The following is a 15,580-nucleotide window of genomic DNA, read 5'->3' as shown; positions in this document are numbered from 1 at the left end:
TCTATTACTTCTACAACTTGTTTGTGGGTCTGAAATCACATGAGAAGACCCTGGAAGTCTACGGCCATACCACCCTGAATGTGCCCGACCTCGTCTGATCTCGGGAGCTAAGCAGGATCGGGCCTGGTTAGTACTTGGGTGGGAGAAGACCCTGGAAGTGAATGGGCTTGGGGTGACAATGGGGGAGCATCAACTCTGTGTGTGGGGAGGGTCTGGTTGTGGGGCTGCAGGATGCTCTGAGGAGCACTTTTCCCGTAGGTGTCAGAGACAGAAAGGATTTTTGAGCAGTTTGCGTGAGGTATTGTATTTATAACATTGTTTAAATCTTAAATCTTGTTTTTGATTATGAAGGTAGTATATCTTCATTTTAGAATATATGAAAAATGCAGAAGAGGTTAAAGAATGAAAAAAAAATCCTCCAAAAGGCCTACTTCTCAGCAGTAACCGTGGACAATAATTATTGTTCATCCTTGTCATCACGTCTTTACATATAAATATACTTGAAAAAAACAGGAGAGAACAATGTGGTGCATATGCATGGTGGTCCCATCTCCTTTTTTCATTTAACACTGTATCATGAAGAATTTATGTCATAAAAGAATATTCTAGAACTGTGTTGTCCAATGCATGAGGCATTTAAAATTAAATTTAAAAACAGTTACGAAGGTGTGCTGGCCACATTTCAAGTGCCCAACAGATGTTTGAGCTGTCATATTGGACAATTCAGAATTGAATGTTTTCTTTTTTCTGTTTGTTTGTGGGGGAGGTAATTATTAATTATGTTTACTTATTTCTTTATTTTTAAAGGAGGTACTGGGGATTGAACCTAGGACCTTGTGTATGTTAAGCATGCGCTCTACCACTTGAGCTGTGCCCTCCTCCAGAACATTTTCATTATCACAGGAAAAGTTTTATTGGACAACGCTGCTGTTAAATATGATTTTTAAAAGTTATATAGTATTTATTTAATTCTACCCCTTCATTTGGGTATTTGTATTGTTTCTGAGTACCCATATGTAAGTGTTTTAGTAATAGTTTAACGACTATGTTTATTTTTTTATAACAGCTTTGCTGAGATGTGATTCACATACCGTAAATCCACCCTCTGATAGTGTACAATTCAATACAAATTCTCAGATTGATTGACATGAAGGTTTTTTAAGGCTTTTGATACGTGCTGCCACACTGCCCTCCAGAAAGGCCGTCCACATCTGTGCCTCCACCAGCAGTGTCCGAGAATGTCCTTTCTCTGCATCCTCCATGACACTGTCATCAGTGCTTTTCCTCTTTGCTGGTGAGTCAGTGGCATCTTTGCATTTGCCTCCAGGCAGTGTGGCTCATCTTTTCCTACATTGATTGGCCATTCCTATTTCAGATTACAGTTGAGAAAGACAACCGGCCTCTGTGCAGAGACTGGAGGGAGGGGAAGGTCACAGGTGGGTGAGTCCAGTAGCCGCAGCTGTAGGCTTCCCTGGCGGCTTTAGGAGCGGCTGAGGGTGGGGTGCAGGTCTTGCTCCGGGGTACTTTGAACTCCTTTTTCCTATGGAGAGTGAGGGCCGGGAATGATTGAGGCCAGAGAATGGGAGGGCCCTGGGGCAGAAGTGCACCTGCAGGTGGCCTGGCAAGGCTAGCTCTGGCTTATGGTGGTGACTGGGAAACTGCAAGAGAAACTTCCTTTCCCACTGCAGTGAAATGAGGCCATCGTGGGTTTTGAGCAGCTTTCAGAGTGAAGAAAGTAGACTGTGCAATGATGCTGTAGCCCTGAATGGCCTTAAATACTTCCCTTGTGGCTTGGTGAGAGTTTCAACCCTTGACCTGGGAACTATAGGGTGTGTGGGAGAGAGGGCAGGCAGGGGAGGCCCGGGTGCCAGGGAGGATGGGGTTTGTTGTGTTATCTGCATCCGTGGTTCTCAACCTTGGCAGCACCTTGGAGTCAACTGGAGGCACTGCGGTCCTGTCCCCGAACTGGAACCTAGTGATGGGCTTCTCCCTTGATTCCTACAGCCAGACTTGAGAGGCGGCCATCTGCCTGGTACCTGCCGCATTTGGGGTTTTTCCCGTGAGCTTGTGTTGTGGCTAGGGGGAAGCCTGTTGCTGGGGCCACTGGTCCAGCTCTGCCCCTAACACTTGGCTCCTCTTCCAGAGCCCGTTGACTCCCAGTGCTGCCCAGAGCCACCCAGGTCCATAGGCTGCAACTTTCTGCTGAGAAAAAGCCTTGCTTAACTTGGGTACAGAATAATTCATTCAAATCTGCCCCCTCGCAGCCGCCCCTACACCTGACTGCATGCCCCACCCCGGCCTCAACGTGCTTCAGCGCAGTACGTGGGTCATGGCTGTGTCATGCCACATGGCGTGCGGCATCCGGTCAGAGCTAAAGAAAATGCCCACAGCTCCCAGAGGCCTCCCTTCCTCCCTGGGAGAGGAGCGGTCACCTGGATGAGGCCCAGGGGTGAGCTAGGGGTGCAGAGCCACTCCCATGGGCTGGCCTGATGGGGCCTTTTTATTTATTATTTCACAGTGCTGCTTGCTAAGTACGGGAATATCAGCTGCCAGCAGTCTCATCCTACACGTGCCCACGTGCGCACACACACACACAGGCAGGTTCACAGACAGAAAGAGAAGATGGAAGGCAAGGGCCTCTGGGAACTCGCTGGGGTGTTGAAAATATTCTAGATCTTGATCTGGGTTTACATTACATTTGTCAAAACTCATTGGATGATAGACATAATTTGTGCATTTCACTACTTGAATTCTATCTTGAAAAAATAACCGTAAGCAGAGAGTGAACTCTCGTTAATGAGGTGCAGGCTGAAGTGTTCAGGGTGCAGTGGACTGTTGTCTGCATCTTACTGTGAAGTGCATCAGACGTAAGATGGATTGTTGAATTGACTGAGGGACGGACAGCAAAATGCTAACACTTGTAGACCTGGGGTGGTCGGCATATAGATGTTCCCTGTATGGTTCTTTCCACTTTTCTGCACGTCTGAAAGTTTTCATAATAAAATGTCAAAACAGAAGAACCACAAACAACCACCGCTGTGATCTCTTGAGCTTTCCATAAGCAAATTTCCCCAAGAGCCAGTTTCCCTGGCTGGCACAGTGCTGTTCCTCCAGACAACAGCCTCACCGGCTTCCTAAGGGAGTGTTGATGAAGCGACTTGAAGGCCCTGGACTTCGTGTGTTCTCTGTGGACCTGGTGTGGTTGGTGTGGTCAGTGCAGACACGTTTAAGGATGTGTTAGCTTGGAGTTCATTTGAAATGATGAGAACTCTGAAACACGGGGCTTTCTATTCTGTAGGCAGAATGCGGCTGGAGATTTGCAGCCTGAGAACAGCCTGCCGGATGGGAACCAGAGCTAGAAAAAGGTGTCTGAGTCCCTGACCAAGGATGTGAGCTGGCTACCCTGCTGGACGCTGGGGGACTTTTTCATATATATTAAAATTTTTGAAAAATCAATTTTATATTTATACTTTGTCTATAAATTGTGTGTATATGTATAATCAATTTTTCAGAATTTTTAACATTATATATTTAAACATATCCAAACATTTCTTGAGATGAGACTTTTTTTAGCTATAAAACAATGCCTGCTCTTTTAAGATTTTTTTTTAAATACAGAAGATGCAAAGAAGTAAAACCAGCCTTAACTTGACAATTTTGTAAAGTTCCTGAATCTTTTTTTAAAAAATTTCACGCATTATTTACATAACTGTATTTTTTTTCCTTTGACTATCATGGGGGAGTTATTTGGAAGGGAGACTCCAAAGCCTCCTTTCATGTGGACTGGCCCAGAGCCCGGGCTGCTGCAGCAGAGCTTCTGGGCTGGTCTAGATTGAGAGACTTCGGTTTATGCACAGAGTGAGATTCTGGGAGGCGTGGAGCTTCTTTGAGAGCTCATGTTACAATGAAGTGACTTCTTGCTAATGCAGTAACGTTACTATCATCCTTACGATTTACATGCCTGTTTATTGAGTGTTTATAAAAGAAGGACCCCGTGCCAAGCACCCTTCGTGTATTCTCCCCTAGGAACCCTATAAGGGGGCTGCCGTTGCCCCCTTTCTATAGATAAAAGACAGGGCATCAGGGAGTTTAAGTAACCTGCCCTGGTCACGTAGCTACTAAGTTGTGGACTTATCTGAGGCAGATGACTCTAGAACTTTCTGGTTTACAACTAGCCTTTCTTCCTGCTCCTGGAAACATGTGGGGGCAGGTAGAACGAACCTCTTTTTTCTAATTAAGAAACTGATGCTCGGAGAACTTACCAGGTTAACTTAAATGGTGAGAGAAGTGAGTTGGTGGGAGGCTCAGGTTAGAACCTGGCTTTTTAATTTCTGGTCCATCATGTTGTCTTCAGAGTTAGAGAGCCAGAGAGGGCAGAAGCCCTGTAGAGAAGGTCCAGAAGAAAGCCTGAAGGACTCAAAAGGACAGAAGGGTGGTCATAGGGATCCGGCAGGGGAGCAAAGGCAAGGGGCTGAGACCCCGTGGCCAGGGGATGGGCGTAGGGAGGAGCGCTGGCTGGGCAGTCTGATGGCCTGGGGCTTGGGGCCTGATCATTCTCTGCAAAAAGTGAAGATCCTCATTGGTGGTTCCCATTGAGAATTAAAGGGAACAATTTAGTTGAAATTGCCTGACCTGTGTACTTGGCGTTTTGGATGGAATCGTGGGAACCTTTGAAAGCTTTGGGCAAGGGAGTAGGTGGAAGATGTGGAGGTATTCTGAACATTAGCGTGCCCTGTGGAGGGGGCCTGGGATTGAGCCTGGAGGCTGATTCCTGCAGTTGAAAGGACTGAGAGTCGAAAGGCTGATAGGGAGAGAGAGCGTGAGAGAAAAACTTTCTAGAGGAGTGATTGCCAGGATTTGGTGACGGGCTGGTATGGGGACAGATGGGTATCTCGCTTTGTCCATCGACTCACTTTACACTGGCTCCCTCCTGACTCCCGGCTGTGCTCTTTCTTTTATTCTTTCTTCCTTTTTTTTTTTTTAAATACTCATTTATTTATTAATTTACTGAAGTACAGTCAGTGACCATGTGTCAATTTCTAGTATACAGCACAATGTCCCAATCATGCATAGACATACATAAATTTATTTTCGTATTTTCTGTTCTTTCCCTTTCAGGAGCCTGTGTGAAATGCAGCAAGGGGGTGTTCGGGGCCGGCCAGGCCTGCCAGGCCATGGGGAACCTCTACCACGACGCGTGCTTCACCTGCGCAGCCTGCAGTAAGTGTGTTTGTGTTGGGGGCAGGGTAAGGAAGGGAGGAGAGCGAAGAGCATCCTTCCTGGAGACACTTGGCCCACGGCCCTCCATGGTCTGCAGGAAGGCAGGAGGGCGTCCTCTGTAGCAGGGTTTTGCACACCAGCACCAGGCCCAGCAGGGTTAGCTGACTTATCACAGAGCCCCAGGGGTTGCCTGTGGCCCACTCGGGTGACAGAGAGTTGAGCAATCCCTAGTAATGTCAGGTTTGTAATGTATATCAGAAGTCGGCAGAATTGGGAGGAAAGCGCTGGGATTCACCATCATCCCCCCTATTGTCAGTTACCTCCCCAACCGTGGGGACCAGACAACCAAAGGGTTACCCCAAGGTGTGGTGGGGTTCTTTATAACTCTTTGGCCCTGGTCTTTTATTTGGAGGCTGCTGTTCAGGTGTGAAGTGTGTGTGCACGAATGCCTGTGTGTGCATGCATGCCGATGCCTCTTAGCAGACACATGTCGGCATCTTTGTACTTCATTACGGGCACTGTGTCCAGATCAGCAAGTCAGGAGACCAGGCCTTTGCTCAGTTCGGCAAACTGCTCGTTGAGCTGATGGCAACTACAGTGGAAGATTCCAACACATTGCAGGCTGTTTGCCACGACTGACTGAGTCACAAGTTGTGCTTGTTTCTTGGTCTCTACCAAAGACTAATTTTGAGGAGCATTTTTGGAAAATGTCCCACTGACGTTCTCTGATTTTATACCCAGGCTAGCAGCCATCAATTAAAAGAAAACATTACAACAAAGCCACAGAGCGTCCGGGTCTAAGGGGTCTTATCTTCTGGCTGGGTGGTCCTCAGTCCTGACTGTCCATTAGAATCACGCGGCTGGGGGAGGGGAAGAGGGAGATTTTTAAAGCCAGTAATGCTCCAGCCCCACCCCAACCAGTGCAATCAGAAGCTCTAGGGGTGGAATTTCTAGAGTGGCGCACGTGTATTGTTTCCAAGCAACTCAGGTGACTCCCGGGTGTGGCCAGAACCGAGCACCTGGGGTTAGTGCCAGGCTCCTCATTTTAGAAGCTTCTGGAGACAGGAAAGGGAGGGGCTTTCTCGATTGGTTTGTGGCACAGCCCTCGAGAACCTCCTGGTTCCCAGTCTGAAATGCACCAGGTGAGCTCGGGCCTGCCACGCCTTGACGGCACAGGCTTATGCCCGGTTGCAAACCTCGGGCTTCACCCTCACTGTGATTTCCCATTAAAACACATGCCTGCGAGTTTACAGTTTACACCTCGATCAGCATTCACCTTTGTAGGGAAAATTGTGAAAGACTGAAATGGATCACAAAGTCTCCTGAGCGTCCGCAGTGGAAACCTAGGAGCTGTCTGGTTATCGGATTCCCTGGGTCTCTGGGCCTTTCCTTGTCTTCGAGCTGTATTACACTCTATGCTGTAGAATCTCGTGGTTCTGGTCCACAGTGGTGCAGACTATGTCTGGCGGAGAAGCTGTTGATTGTCTCCCTGTGGAGATCGACCGATTTTGCATCTGTTAAGCAAATTTACCCCAGCATTTCTGATGGCCTGCGTAGAGATGGTTCTTTGCAGTCTCCCAGTTGTGACATCTAATTAGTCCATCATTAATTGATAAGTTAAATAAAATCTTTGACCTGTGTTTGTGTCTTATCTGTTGGAGAGTTGCTATCATGCCTTCTTTTAAAAATTGTCTTTTGACTTTTGGCTCCTGCAACTCTTTCTTGATGTTTGTTCTATCTTCCAGAAAAACAGAAGATAAATATTGAATAGAGGCTGTTTTTCACCTCAAACAATTTATCATTAAACTAAGAAGGTTGTGGGGAGGGACCTATTGGTGAGTCCGCTGGTTCCACCCTCGGCTGCTTGACTAGCTATCAGTTCCTTAATACGCTGAGTTTATCCTCAAATTATGACAAATACGAACACTTAGGAAGACAGCTGCTTTGGGATTGTACTTGCTCTAGCATTTATAGCCCTTGTGGTCCGTCTGTCTTATTGCTTCCTACTTCCTTATTATAGTCAGACTGAATTTCTCTTTTCCATATCCATGTCTCTGATCACGCTGCTCCCTGGAACCTCCTTTCCCCCTCACTTCATGCATTTAAATTCTGTCCAGCCTTTAGGACCCAGCTCCAATGCCTCCTCTTCCAGGAAGCCTTCCCTCTTCCAAGAGCAGGAAGGAACCATATCTCCCGAACTGGGCATGCCCTGCCTTCCCACGTAGACTATGAACCACTCTCTCTGTGACTCTAGTGTCAGCAAACCAGGCCCTAGAACAGCTGCTGGAGGAAACTGACTTCTGTCAGAGAGTGAGCGGTGGCATTCCCATTGTGGGTAAACACACGGCTTCTTCCCCACTCACAGGGAGCAGCTGGAGACCCAGGCACGTGTCTGAGCAGCTTCTCATGGACGCTAGACATCATCTGCCTTTGTTCAGTTAAATTACTCCTGCCAGTAACTGCTTTCAGCAGAGAGAGGCGCTGGGGTGCCCCACGTCCTGGCTCTGCAGGTCCTCAAGTTTGTTTCTGTGAGCCTCGACTCGTGGAGATAGCACTGCTGGGGCCGGGCTCATCCAGTCCGTCCCCTCCTTCATTCACGGAACAGAAAATGGGGCCAGAGAGGGGAAGAGCATTTCTCAAGGTTAAAAACCTGGCAGTGGAGCCGACACCTGAATCCATGGCTCCTGAATCTAGATTAGATTAGCCTTGCACGTCCCCATTTGTCTGGCTGGTTAAAGTGTGTGTGTGTGTGAGTGTGTTCTCTGTTTTCCCATTTCATTTATGAAAATAAGCTCGCTTAAAACACCATCAAGATTTATTTGTGCAGGTGCACAGACACACACGCACACACATGCACACACTCACCTCTTGGGTCTTATCGAGACTTTATTAAAACGTAACGTTGGGACCTTTGGAGCTCACACACACTTAGAACGCAAGGCCAAGGCCTGACCGATTTGACCAGTAAAAATATAACCAGCTCCTTCCAGGTTCAGATCATTTATTCCTTTCATAAGCAACAAAAGGAAGGACCTGCCAGAGGTGCCTTTGTCCCTCTCCCACACCCCAGGAGGGACGACACTGAAACAGAAGGGCCGGTGACTGCAGTGCAGGTTGGGGGATGCTGAGCTGGCCCTGGGTGTGGCTGAGTGGTCTTATCCAGGGCTCCTTTCTGAGGGGTGGAGCAGAGAGCCTGCACCTCATCAGAGATGAGAGACTGTCTCATCTCTTGGAGACGCTCTTACAGCAGCTCCTTGCGAGCCTCCCATCCTGTGCGGGAGGATCCCGAGGCCTGCCCCTCCCCCAGACAAACCTCTGCCTCTGGTTGGTTCACGTTCTCCCGGGCATCGCATCACGGCCGGCTCCCCACCCGCCAACAAGCAACAGCGTTTTCTTTCATTTTTAGTTGTGGGAACCTGACAACCACAAAGAAAAATTTAAAGACGAAAACTAGTTTTGTGATCATTCTGGAGCAGGTATTTTCACTAATATTTTCCCTTCTAGATTTTGTCCAAATTTTTACCCCCTTTTTTTAGAGTTGTGAAAGTAGTGTGTAAACAGCGTGGTATCCTTTTGTGATTTAACATTATGTCATAAATTCACCCGCAATAATAATAATCATTTTGACAGTCACGTGGTCATCGACTGAGCTGTACCAAGGTTTGACGGCTCTTAGCGGGTTTCGGGCATGTTGGTTATTACACGAAGCCCCGGCAGATGCCTTTGCGCTTGCGCGTTTTTCTCCCTCTCCTGAACTGTTTCCTTGGTGTTCCTTCCCCGAGGTGAGAATTCAGGGTGCAATGCGTGGGCGTTGATGTGGTTTGTTAAAGTTCTTTCTTGACGTGCTCCTCCTCCGGCGGTGGCGAGTGTGTTTGGTTGCCATGGGGATGTGTGCGGTGGGTCTCCCTCCCCCCTCCCCCGCGGGCTCTGCCCACCCCAGGCGGCCGTGTCCCCAGCTGGATGCCCTCAGGAAGCCGTTGGCACAGTGTAGGGTGGGTGGAGGGTCGGTGAAGAGGGCAGGGGTGACTTTGGCTGGTGTCCATGGTGCTCTGGAAGTCAAGTGGCCTGACTGGGGAGAAGCTGGCGCCGGTCTGTGGCTCGAGAGAGGCAGAATGAGAAGGAAGAAAAAGCGTGCTGGACTCGGGTCAAGTGGAGTCTCCTTGGCACCTTCCAGAATAGACTGTGAGGGAGAGAGGAGGCCAGGCTCTGTCCTTCTCACCCCCAGGCCATTTGAGGTTCAAAAAGTAAGCTTTTGTTGAATTTGTAAAGACTAAGTATATTCTATCCTGGAGTCGTGGTGAAACCAGTCTGCTGTGTTCATGGCCGCTATTATTTTTCAGCTGTATGAGCTGGAAAATGACGGACTAGATTAGACAGTCTCCTCCCCAGAAGCCCATAGACCACAAGAGGGGCCTGGCCCTAGGGGTGAGGCTTGGGGGGCAGGCCGTCCCGAGGCCGATGGGGGTTATGCCCAGGGCGGGCCTGGGCTCAGAGGAAAGCAGCCGAGGGCCAGGTGTTGTCCACTGAGGGGGCAGGGCTGGGATGTGCAGGTCAAGGATGTACAGGTGATTGAGTGCTGTGACCTAGCGCTTGTGCTCCTGGTGGGGGTGCGGGTGCACTGTGATCTGCCAACCACACCTTAGGGAAAAAACAAAACTAAGAATATATTCCATTGCCCATCCCACCTTCCAAAAATCAAACATCCATGCCTGTCAAAGCTTGTGAAGGGATTCTGTAGTGAAATCTCACACGTTTATTTAGACCCCGTCAGAGGGAAGTCTGTCTGCATGAGAGAAATCCTGCTTCTCGAACATTCGAAAGTGCCATTTCATTCCTTTAGATAAATCAAAGAGCTAGAAGCGAGCCCAGTGTTGTGGGACAGAGGTTTCTTAATGAACAAATCAGCGACTGGCGATCTGTCAACCAGTAAGCTCCCATCCGAAGTACGGGAGGGTCCTTGGAGGCTGTTTTGTTTTTCTTAACCAAGTCGGAGTATAGCTTCTGACATCGTGTTAACCTTCTTCATTGCCTTTGTGAATGCTACCCACCCAGCCTCTGAGGATGCCCAGATTCTGAAATAATGGTGCCTGAATTAGGAAGGTCTTCCTTTAATTCACTGCAGGCCTGCTTCCTGAAGACGATCATCTCAGTATTTATAAGTAATTCACAGGTGAGCCTTCTAGCTTACTGTCACCCTGCCCTGAGTCCTGAGCCCTCACCAGGTCCTTGTAGCAGTTCAGCACTGTTGTCACCCTCACTTTGCGGATGAGCAGGGGCTTGGGGAGTTAAGTTTGCTTCTGGTTGGTTACATCGTGTTAAGTAGCCTGCTTGGCTGTTGAACCCAGCACGTGTGGACCCACGACCCTTGCTCGGAGACGCTGGCTCCGGACATGGGATCTTGCCATAGCTTCTTAGGTTCAGCTGCTGGCCGGGAGCTGTGTGACTGCAGAGGTTGGGTTTTGTGTTACTCTTTTTTTTGCTTGCTTGTTTGTTTTTTTGTGGGAGGGAGGTAAATAGGTTTATTTGTTTATTTATTTATTTTTTCAGTGGAAGTGCTGGGGATTGAACCCAGGACCTCGTGCATGCTAATAAGCATGTGCTCTACCACTGAGCTGTATGCTCCCCTCCGGGATACTCTTTTTTTTTTTTTTTTAAACTTTTTTTTATTGAGTTATAGTCATTTTACAGTGTTGTGTCGAATTCCAGTGTAGAGCACAATTTTTCAGTTATACATGAACATACATACATTCATTGTCACAGTCTCTTTCGCTGTGAGCCACCACAAGATCCTGTATATATTTCCCTGTGCTACACAGTACAATCTTGTTTATCTGTTCTACATTTTGAAATCCCAGTCTGTCCCTTCCAGGGTACTCTTGACTTGCGAGTGCAGAAGGGTGGCCTGGGACTTGGAACAGGGGAGCTAGAATTCGGTAGTGGGTGGGGATGCACCTGTAGGAGAGAAGTGGGTTAAGGGCTTTGATCCCTGCATCTCTGAGCTGTTGAGTCATCCCAGTATTTCTCATCATATTCCACATTTATGTATGAGCTGAATGAGTCAGCTGGATCTAAAGGAAAAGCTGAAGACCAAGAATGTGAGAAAAGGAGAGTGGGCGGATACAAAGGAAATCAGTGGGTGAGGGTGAAATCAGGAAACAACCAAAATAAACGGAGCTGGGTACCGGGCTGGGGGCAGGTCAGAGGAGAGCAGAGGGGTGGCTTTTACTTAGAGTGTCATCAGAGGGTCTCGCGTCCCTCTCCAGCAAACCCAGTCCTGCCGGGTGCACTGGAATTGGGACCAGACTTGGTTTCCCAGATCAGACTTGGTTGATGCAATCAGAGGCCATGAAGTTCCCAACAGCGTGAGGACATCAGATCCTTCGTGCCTGTGACATTAAAGGCATCTGGGCTTTCTGAGCTGTATTGTGAGGGTAACTCCAGTGTGACGGGTAGCATTAATTGCCACATCTGCATTCCAAGCACCTGATAATTGCACATGAATGATTTGAGTGGAAATCTGCACCTTTTCCTTCAGTAATCTCAGACCAAGGGAGAGACCTGTTGGTACCTGGTGTCTCCTCCACTCTAAGAGCAGAATGGAGGGTGTGCAGATATGCCAGGAGACACTCCATCCTAATTAGCATGAAGACATTGCACTGGGTGTCTTATCTCAGAGCCAGAATCCAGGGTTTAGAGAGTGAGACCTTTTACGGAAAACTGAACTTTATTCTGGCATCACAGACATTGCCTGGATCTCCTTGGGTCTCTCATCTTGCTGAGAGCATTTCTTCTCTCTTAAATGTTCTGTGTCTCAAATGTTCTCTTAAACGTCTGTCCCCGACTCTGGCCCTGTGATGATTAATTTTACATGTCAATTTGACTGGGCCATGGGGTGCCCAGATGTTTGGATATTATTCTGGATGTCGGTGAAGGTTTCTACCTGGGAATAACACTTGATAGACTGAGTAAAGCAGGTTGCTCTTTCTAATGTGGGTGGTCATCACCCAATCAGTCGAAGGCCTGAATAGCATCCTGGAGTAAAGGGATTTCCTCCCTCCTGACTGCCTAAAGCAGGGACACCAGTTGTTTCCTGCCTTTGGACTGAACTACACCATCGCTCTCCTGGGCCTGCAGCTGGCTGACTATAGATCATGGGACTGGTCAGCCCTGAAAATTATGTGAGCCAATTCCTTATAACCAATCAGTCTCTCTCTCTTCCCCTCTCCCTCCCCCTGCCCTGCCTTCCCCATAGATACACTGACAATTTCTTTTGCACCAGAGTTTGCATCGGTGCTCCCATTTCTCTGACATGGGTCGTACTATGAGTCACTGTTTATGGAGTGTTTGCTCTGTCTCATGCCCCTCATTTGCTTCCAGCCACACTCATTTACACAAGAGGAAATCGAGTCTCAGAGCCGTTGCACAGCTGGTGTGGGGGGGACTGGGGTCCTTGCCACCGCTCTGTGGTCCTCACCCTTTACTGAACACCAGCCCCAGCCCCAAGGAGCCTGTTACAGTGCACAGCCCCGGCTTCACTAGCAGACATCCTGCTTCAGGTCCTGTTTGCCGCCCTGCCCACCTCCAACCACGCAGCTGTGAGGGGACCACTCCCCGGCTCCAAGACCTCTGCCACTTCTCATAATGTCTTGGTCTAATTCCTTTACTTGATGTTGAACACATTCTTTCAAATAGTTCCAATTCCTCTCTTGTCTGCTCTCTGACCACTGTCTCCTCCACCCCCTTTCCCCCGGGATCCCCAGCCGCACTGAACATCACCCACCCTTTCCCATCCCTGTGCCTTGTCACCCTCCTCCTACCAGGTACATATAGCTCTCTGAGTGACATCCTCCATCTCATCTCCATCGTGGCTCCTTGGATGCAGGTCTCATGTCCACCTTGTTCATTTACCTGCCTCGTGGTGCCTTGAATTATGATTAGATTGAAACCATCTGCAGGGGTCTGTGTCTCCCCCTTCATGGTCAGTTTTGTGAGAATGGGGACAAGTGTTTAACTGATCCTGATTAACCCTTGATCTGCCACCTTTAGTGTAATGCTGAGCACACAGCTAACACCAAGTAAGTGTCGGAGGACCTCAAGGTGACACTTACCCATTACCCTGTGTACATAAGCTGTCACTCCTCACCCTCCACCCCTCTTTTTCTAGCCCTAAGCAACCACTGATCTAAGATTTGCTATTCTGGATGTTTCATATAAATAGATTCATATAACGCATGGCCTCTTGTTAACTAGCTTCTTTCACTCAGTAGACTGTGATCCAGATTCTTCCATATATGTATGCATGTATCAGAACTTCATTCCTTTTTATGGCTGAATAATACTCCATGGTCTGTAGGTACCTCATTTTATTTATCCATTCATCAGTCAGTGGACACTTGTTTCCACTTCTTGGCTGTTATAGACAATGCTGCCATGAAGATTCCTGTGCACATTTTTTGTGTGGACATATGTTTTTCAGTTCTCTTGGACAGATACCTAGGAGTGGAATTGCTGGGTCATATGGTAACCCTATGTTTAACTTATTGAGGAACAGTTTTGCAAAGTGGCTGCACCATTTTGCCTTCCCACCGGCAATGTAGGGGAGTCCCAGTATCTCCACCTTCTTGCCAGCACTTGTGATTGTCTGCCTTTTTGATTCTAACCATCCTAGTGGGTGTGAAGTTGAATCTCAGTGTGGTTTTGACTTTCATTTCCCTGATGACCAATGGTGTGGAGCACTTTTTCTTGGGCTTATCTGTATGTCTTATTTGGAGAAATGTCTATTCAGATCCTTTATCCATTTTTAAATTGATTTATTTATCTTTTTATTATTGAGTTGTAACAGTTCTTTACATTTCTACATATAAATCTATCAGATATATAATTTGCCTATATTTTCTCTCATGCTGTGGACTGTTGTTTCACTTTTTTGATGTTATTTATATTTGCAGCACAAACATTTTAAATTTTGATATAGTCTAATTTATCTATTTATTTGTTTCATACGCTTTTGGTGCTTTATCTAAGAACACATTGCCCTACCAGCGAAACATACCATGTTTTCTTCTGACAATTTTATAATTTTAGCTCTTACACTGAATTTTTGATCCATTTTGAGTTAATTTTTGTTTGTGATGTAAGGAGGTCCACCTTTATTCCTTTGCATGTGGATAGCCAGTTTTCCCAGCACCATCTGTTGAAAAGACCATTCTTCCTCAATTGGATTGTCTTGGCAAATTGGTCAAAAATTAATTGACCCTAAATGTGAGGGTTTATTTCTTGTCTCTCAATTTTATCCCATTGCTCTATTCAATTATCTTTTAAAGAGATTTAACTAATAAGAAAAAAATCTTATTTATCCATGCAGTTACTATTTCTGATCCTTTTCATTCTTCTGTTTACAGCCACATTTTCCCTTTCCCACCTCTCTGCCTTGATACCATTTTCTTTCTCCTTAAAAGACTTCCTTAACTTTTTTTTTTTTTTTGGTAGTGTGAATCTGCCTGTAATGAATTCTTTCAGCTTTTGAATGTCTGAATTCATCTTTATTTCACTTTGGTTTTAAAAGATACTTTTTAATGGATGTAGCATTCTAGGTCAATAGTTTTTTCTTTTATTTTTAAAGGTATTTCACTGTTTTCCTCCTTGTGTTGTTTTCAGTTAGAAATCCTATGTCATCTTTTTTTTTAATTAATTTTTTTGAGAGGGGAGGTAATTAGGTTTATTTATTTATTTTTGGAGGAGGTACTGGGGATTGAACCCAAGACCTCATGCATGCCAAGTATGCACTCTACCAGGTGAGCTATACTCCCCTCCTTCCAATGTCATGTTTATCTTTGTCTCTGTAGGTAACATGTCTCTCTCCTCTGATTTCCTCTTTCCTCAAAATCAAAATCATTGATTTTGATAAGTTCGATCATGATATCCCTTGGTGTACTTTTCTTGTTTCTTGTGCTTGGGGTTTGCTGAGCTTTTTGGATCTGTGCGTTTATGGCCTTCATCAAATCTGGAATATTTTTGGCCATCACTTCTTCAAATTTTCTGCCACACCCACCTCTCATCTCCTTCAGGGACTCCCATGGGCCCTTGGTTAATCATCTTGAAGTTGTCCCACAGCTCACTTAACGATCTTTTCATTTTTTAAATTCTTTTCCTCTCTTTTGCATTTTGGGCAGTTTCTATCTCCATGTCTTTAATTTCACAGATCTCTTCTCCTGCAATGTGTAATCTGCTTTTCATGCCATTCAATGTATCTTTCATCTCCAGTATTTCAGTTTGTGCCTTTTAAAAATACCTTCTGTGTCACTGTTTACCTTTTTGGCATGTGGAACAGAACAACAATAACTTACAATGTCCTTCTTTA

General features: G+C 46.6%; 1 protein-coding gene across 1 annotated transcript in view; it reads left to right on the top strand.

Moving 5' to 3' along the window:
* The window catches only part of LIMD1 (LIM domain containing 1), a 59,967-nt gene that overhangs the window by 20,836 nt on the left and 23,551 nt on the right, over positions 1 to 15,580 (top strand). The window contains exon 2 of the mRNA XM_010982763.3: positions 5,119 to 5,220. Coding sequence (XP_010981065.2) covers positions 5,119 to 5,220 — 102 coding nt within the window. The remainder of the gene's footprint in view (positions 1 to 5,118; positions 5,221 to 15,580) is intronic.

Source organism: Camelus dromedarius, chromosome 17 (assembly GCF_036321535.1).
Source record: "Camelus dromedarius isolate mCamDro1 chromosome 17, mCamDro1.pat, whole genome shotgun sequence".
Taxonomy (NCBI): domain Eukaryota; kingdom Metazoa; phylum Chordata; class Mammalia; order Artiodactyla; family Camelidae; genus Camelus; species Camelus dromedarius.
Note: the sequence above shows the minus strand (reverse complement) of the source record. Positions and strands in the feature narration are given on the sequence as shown.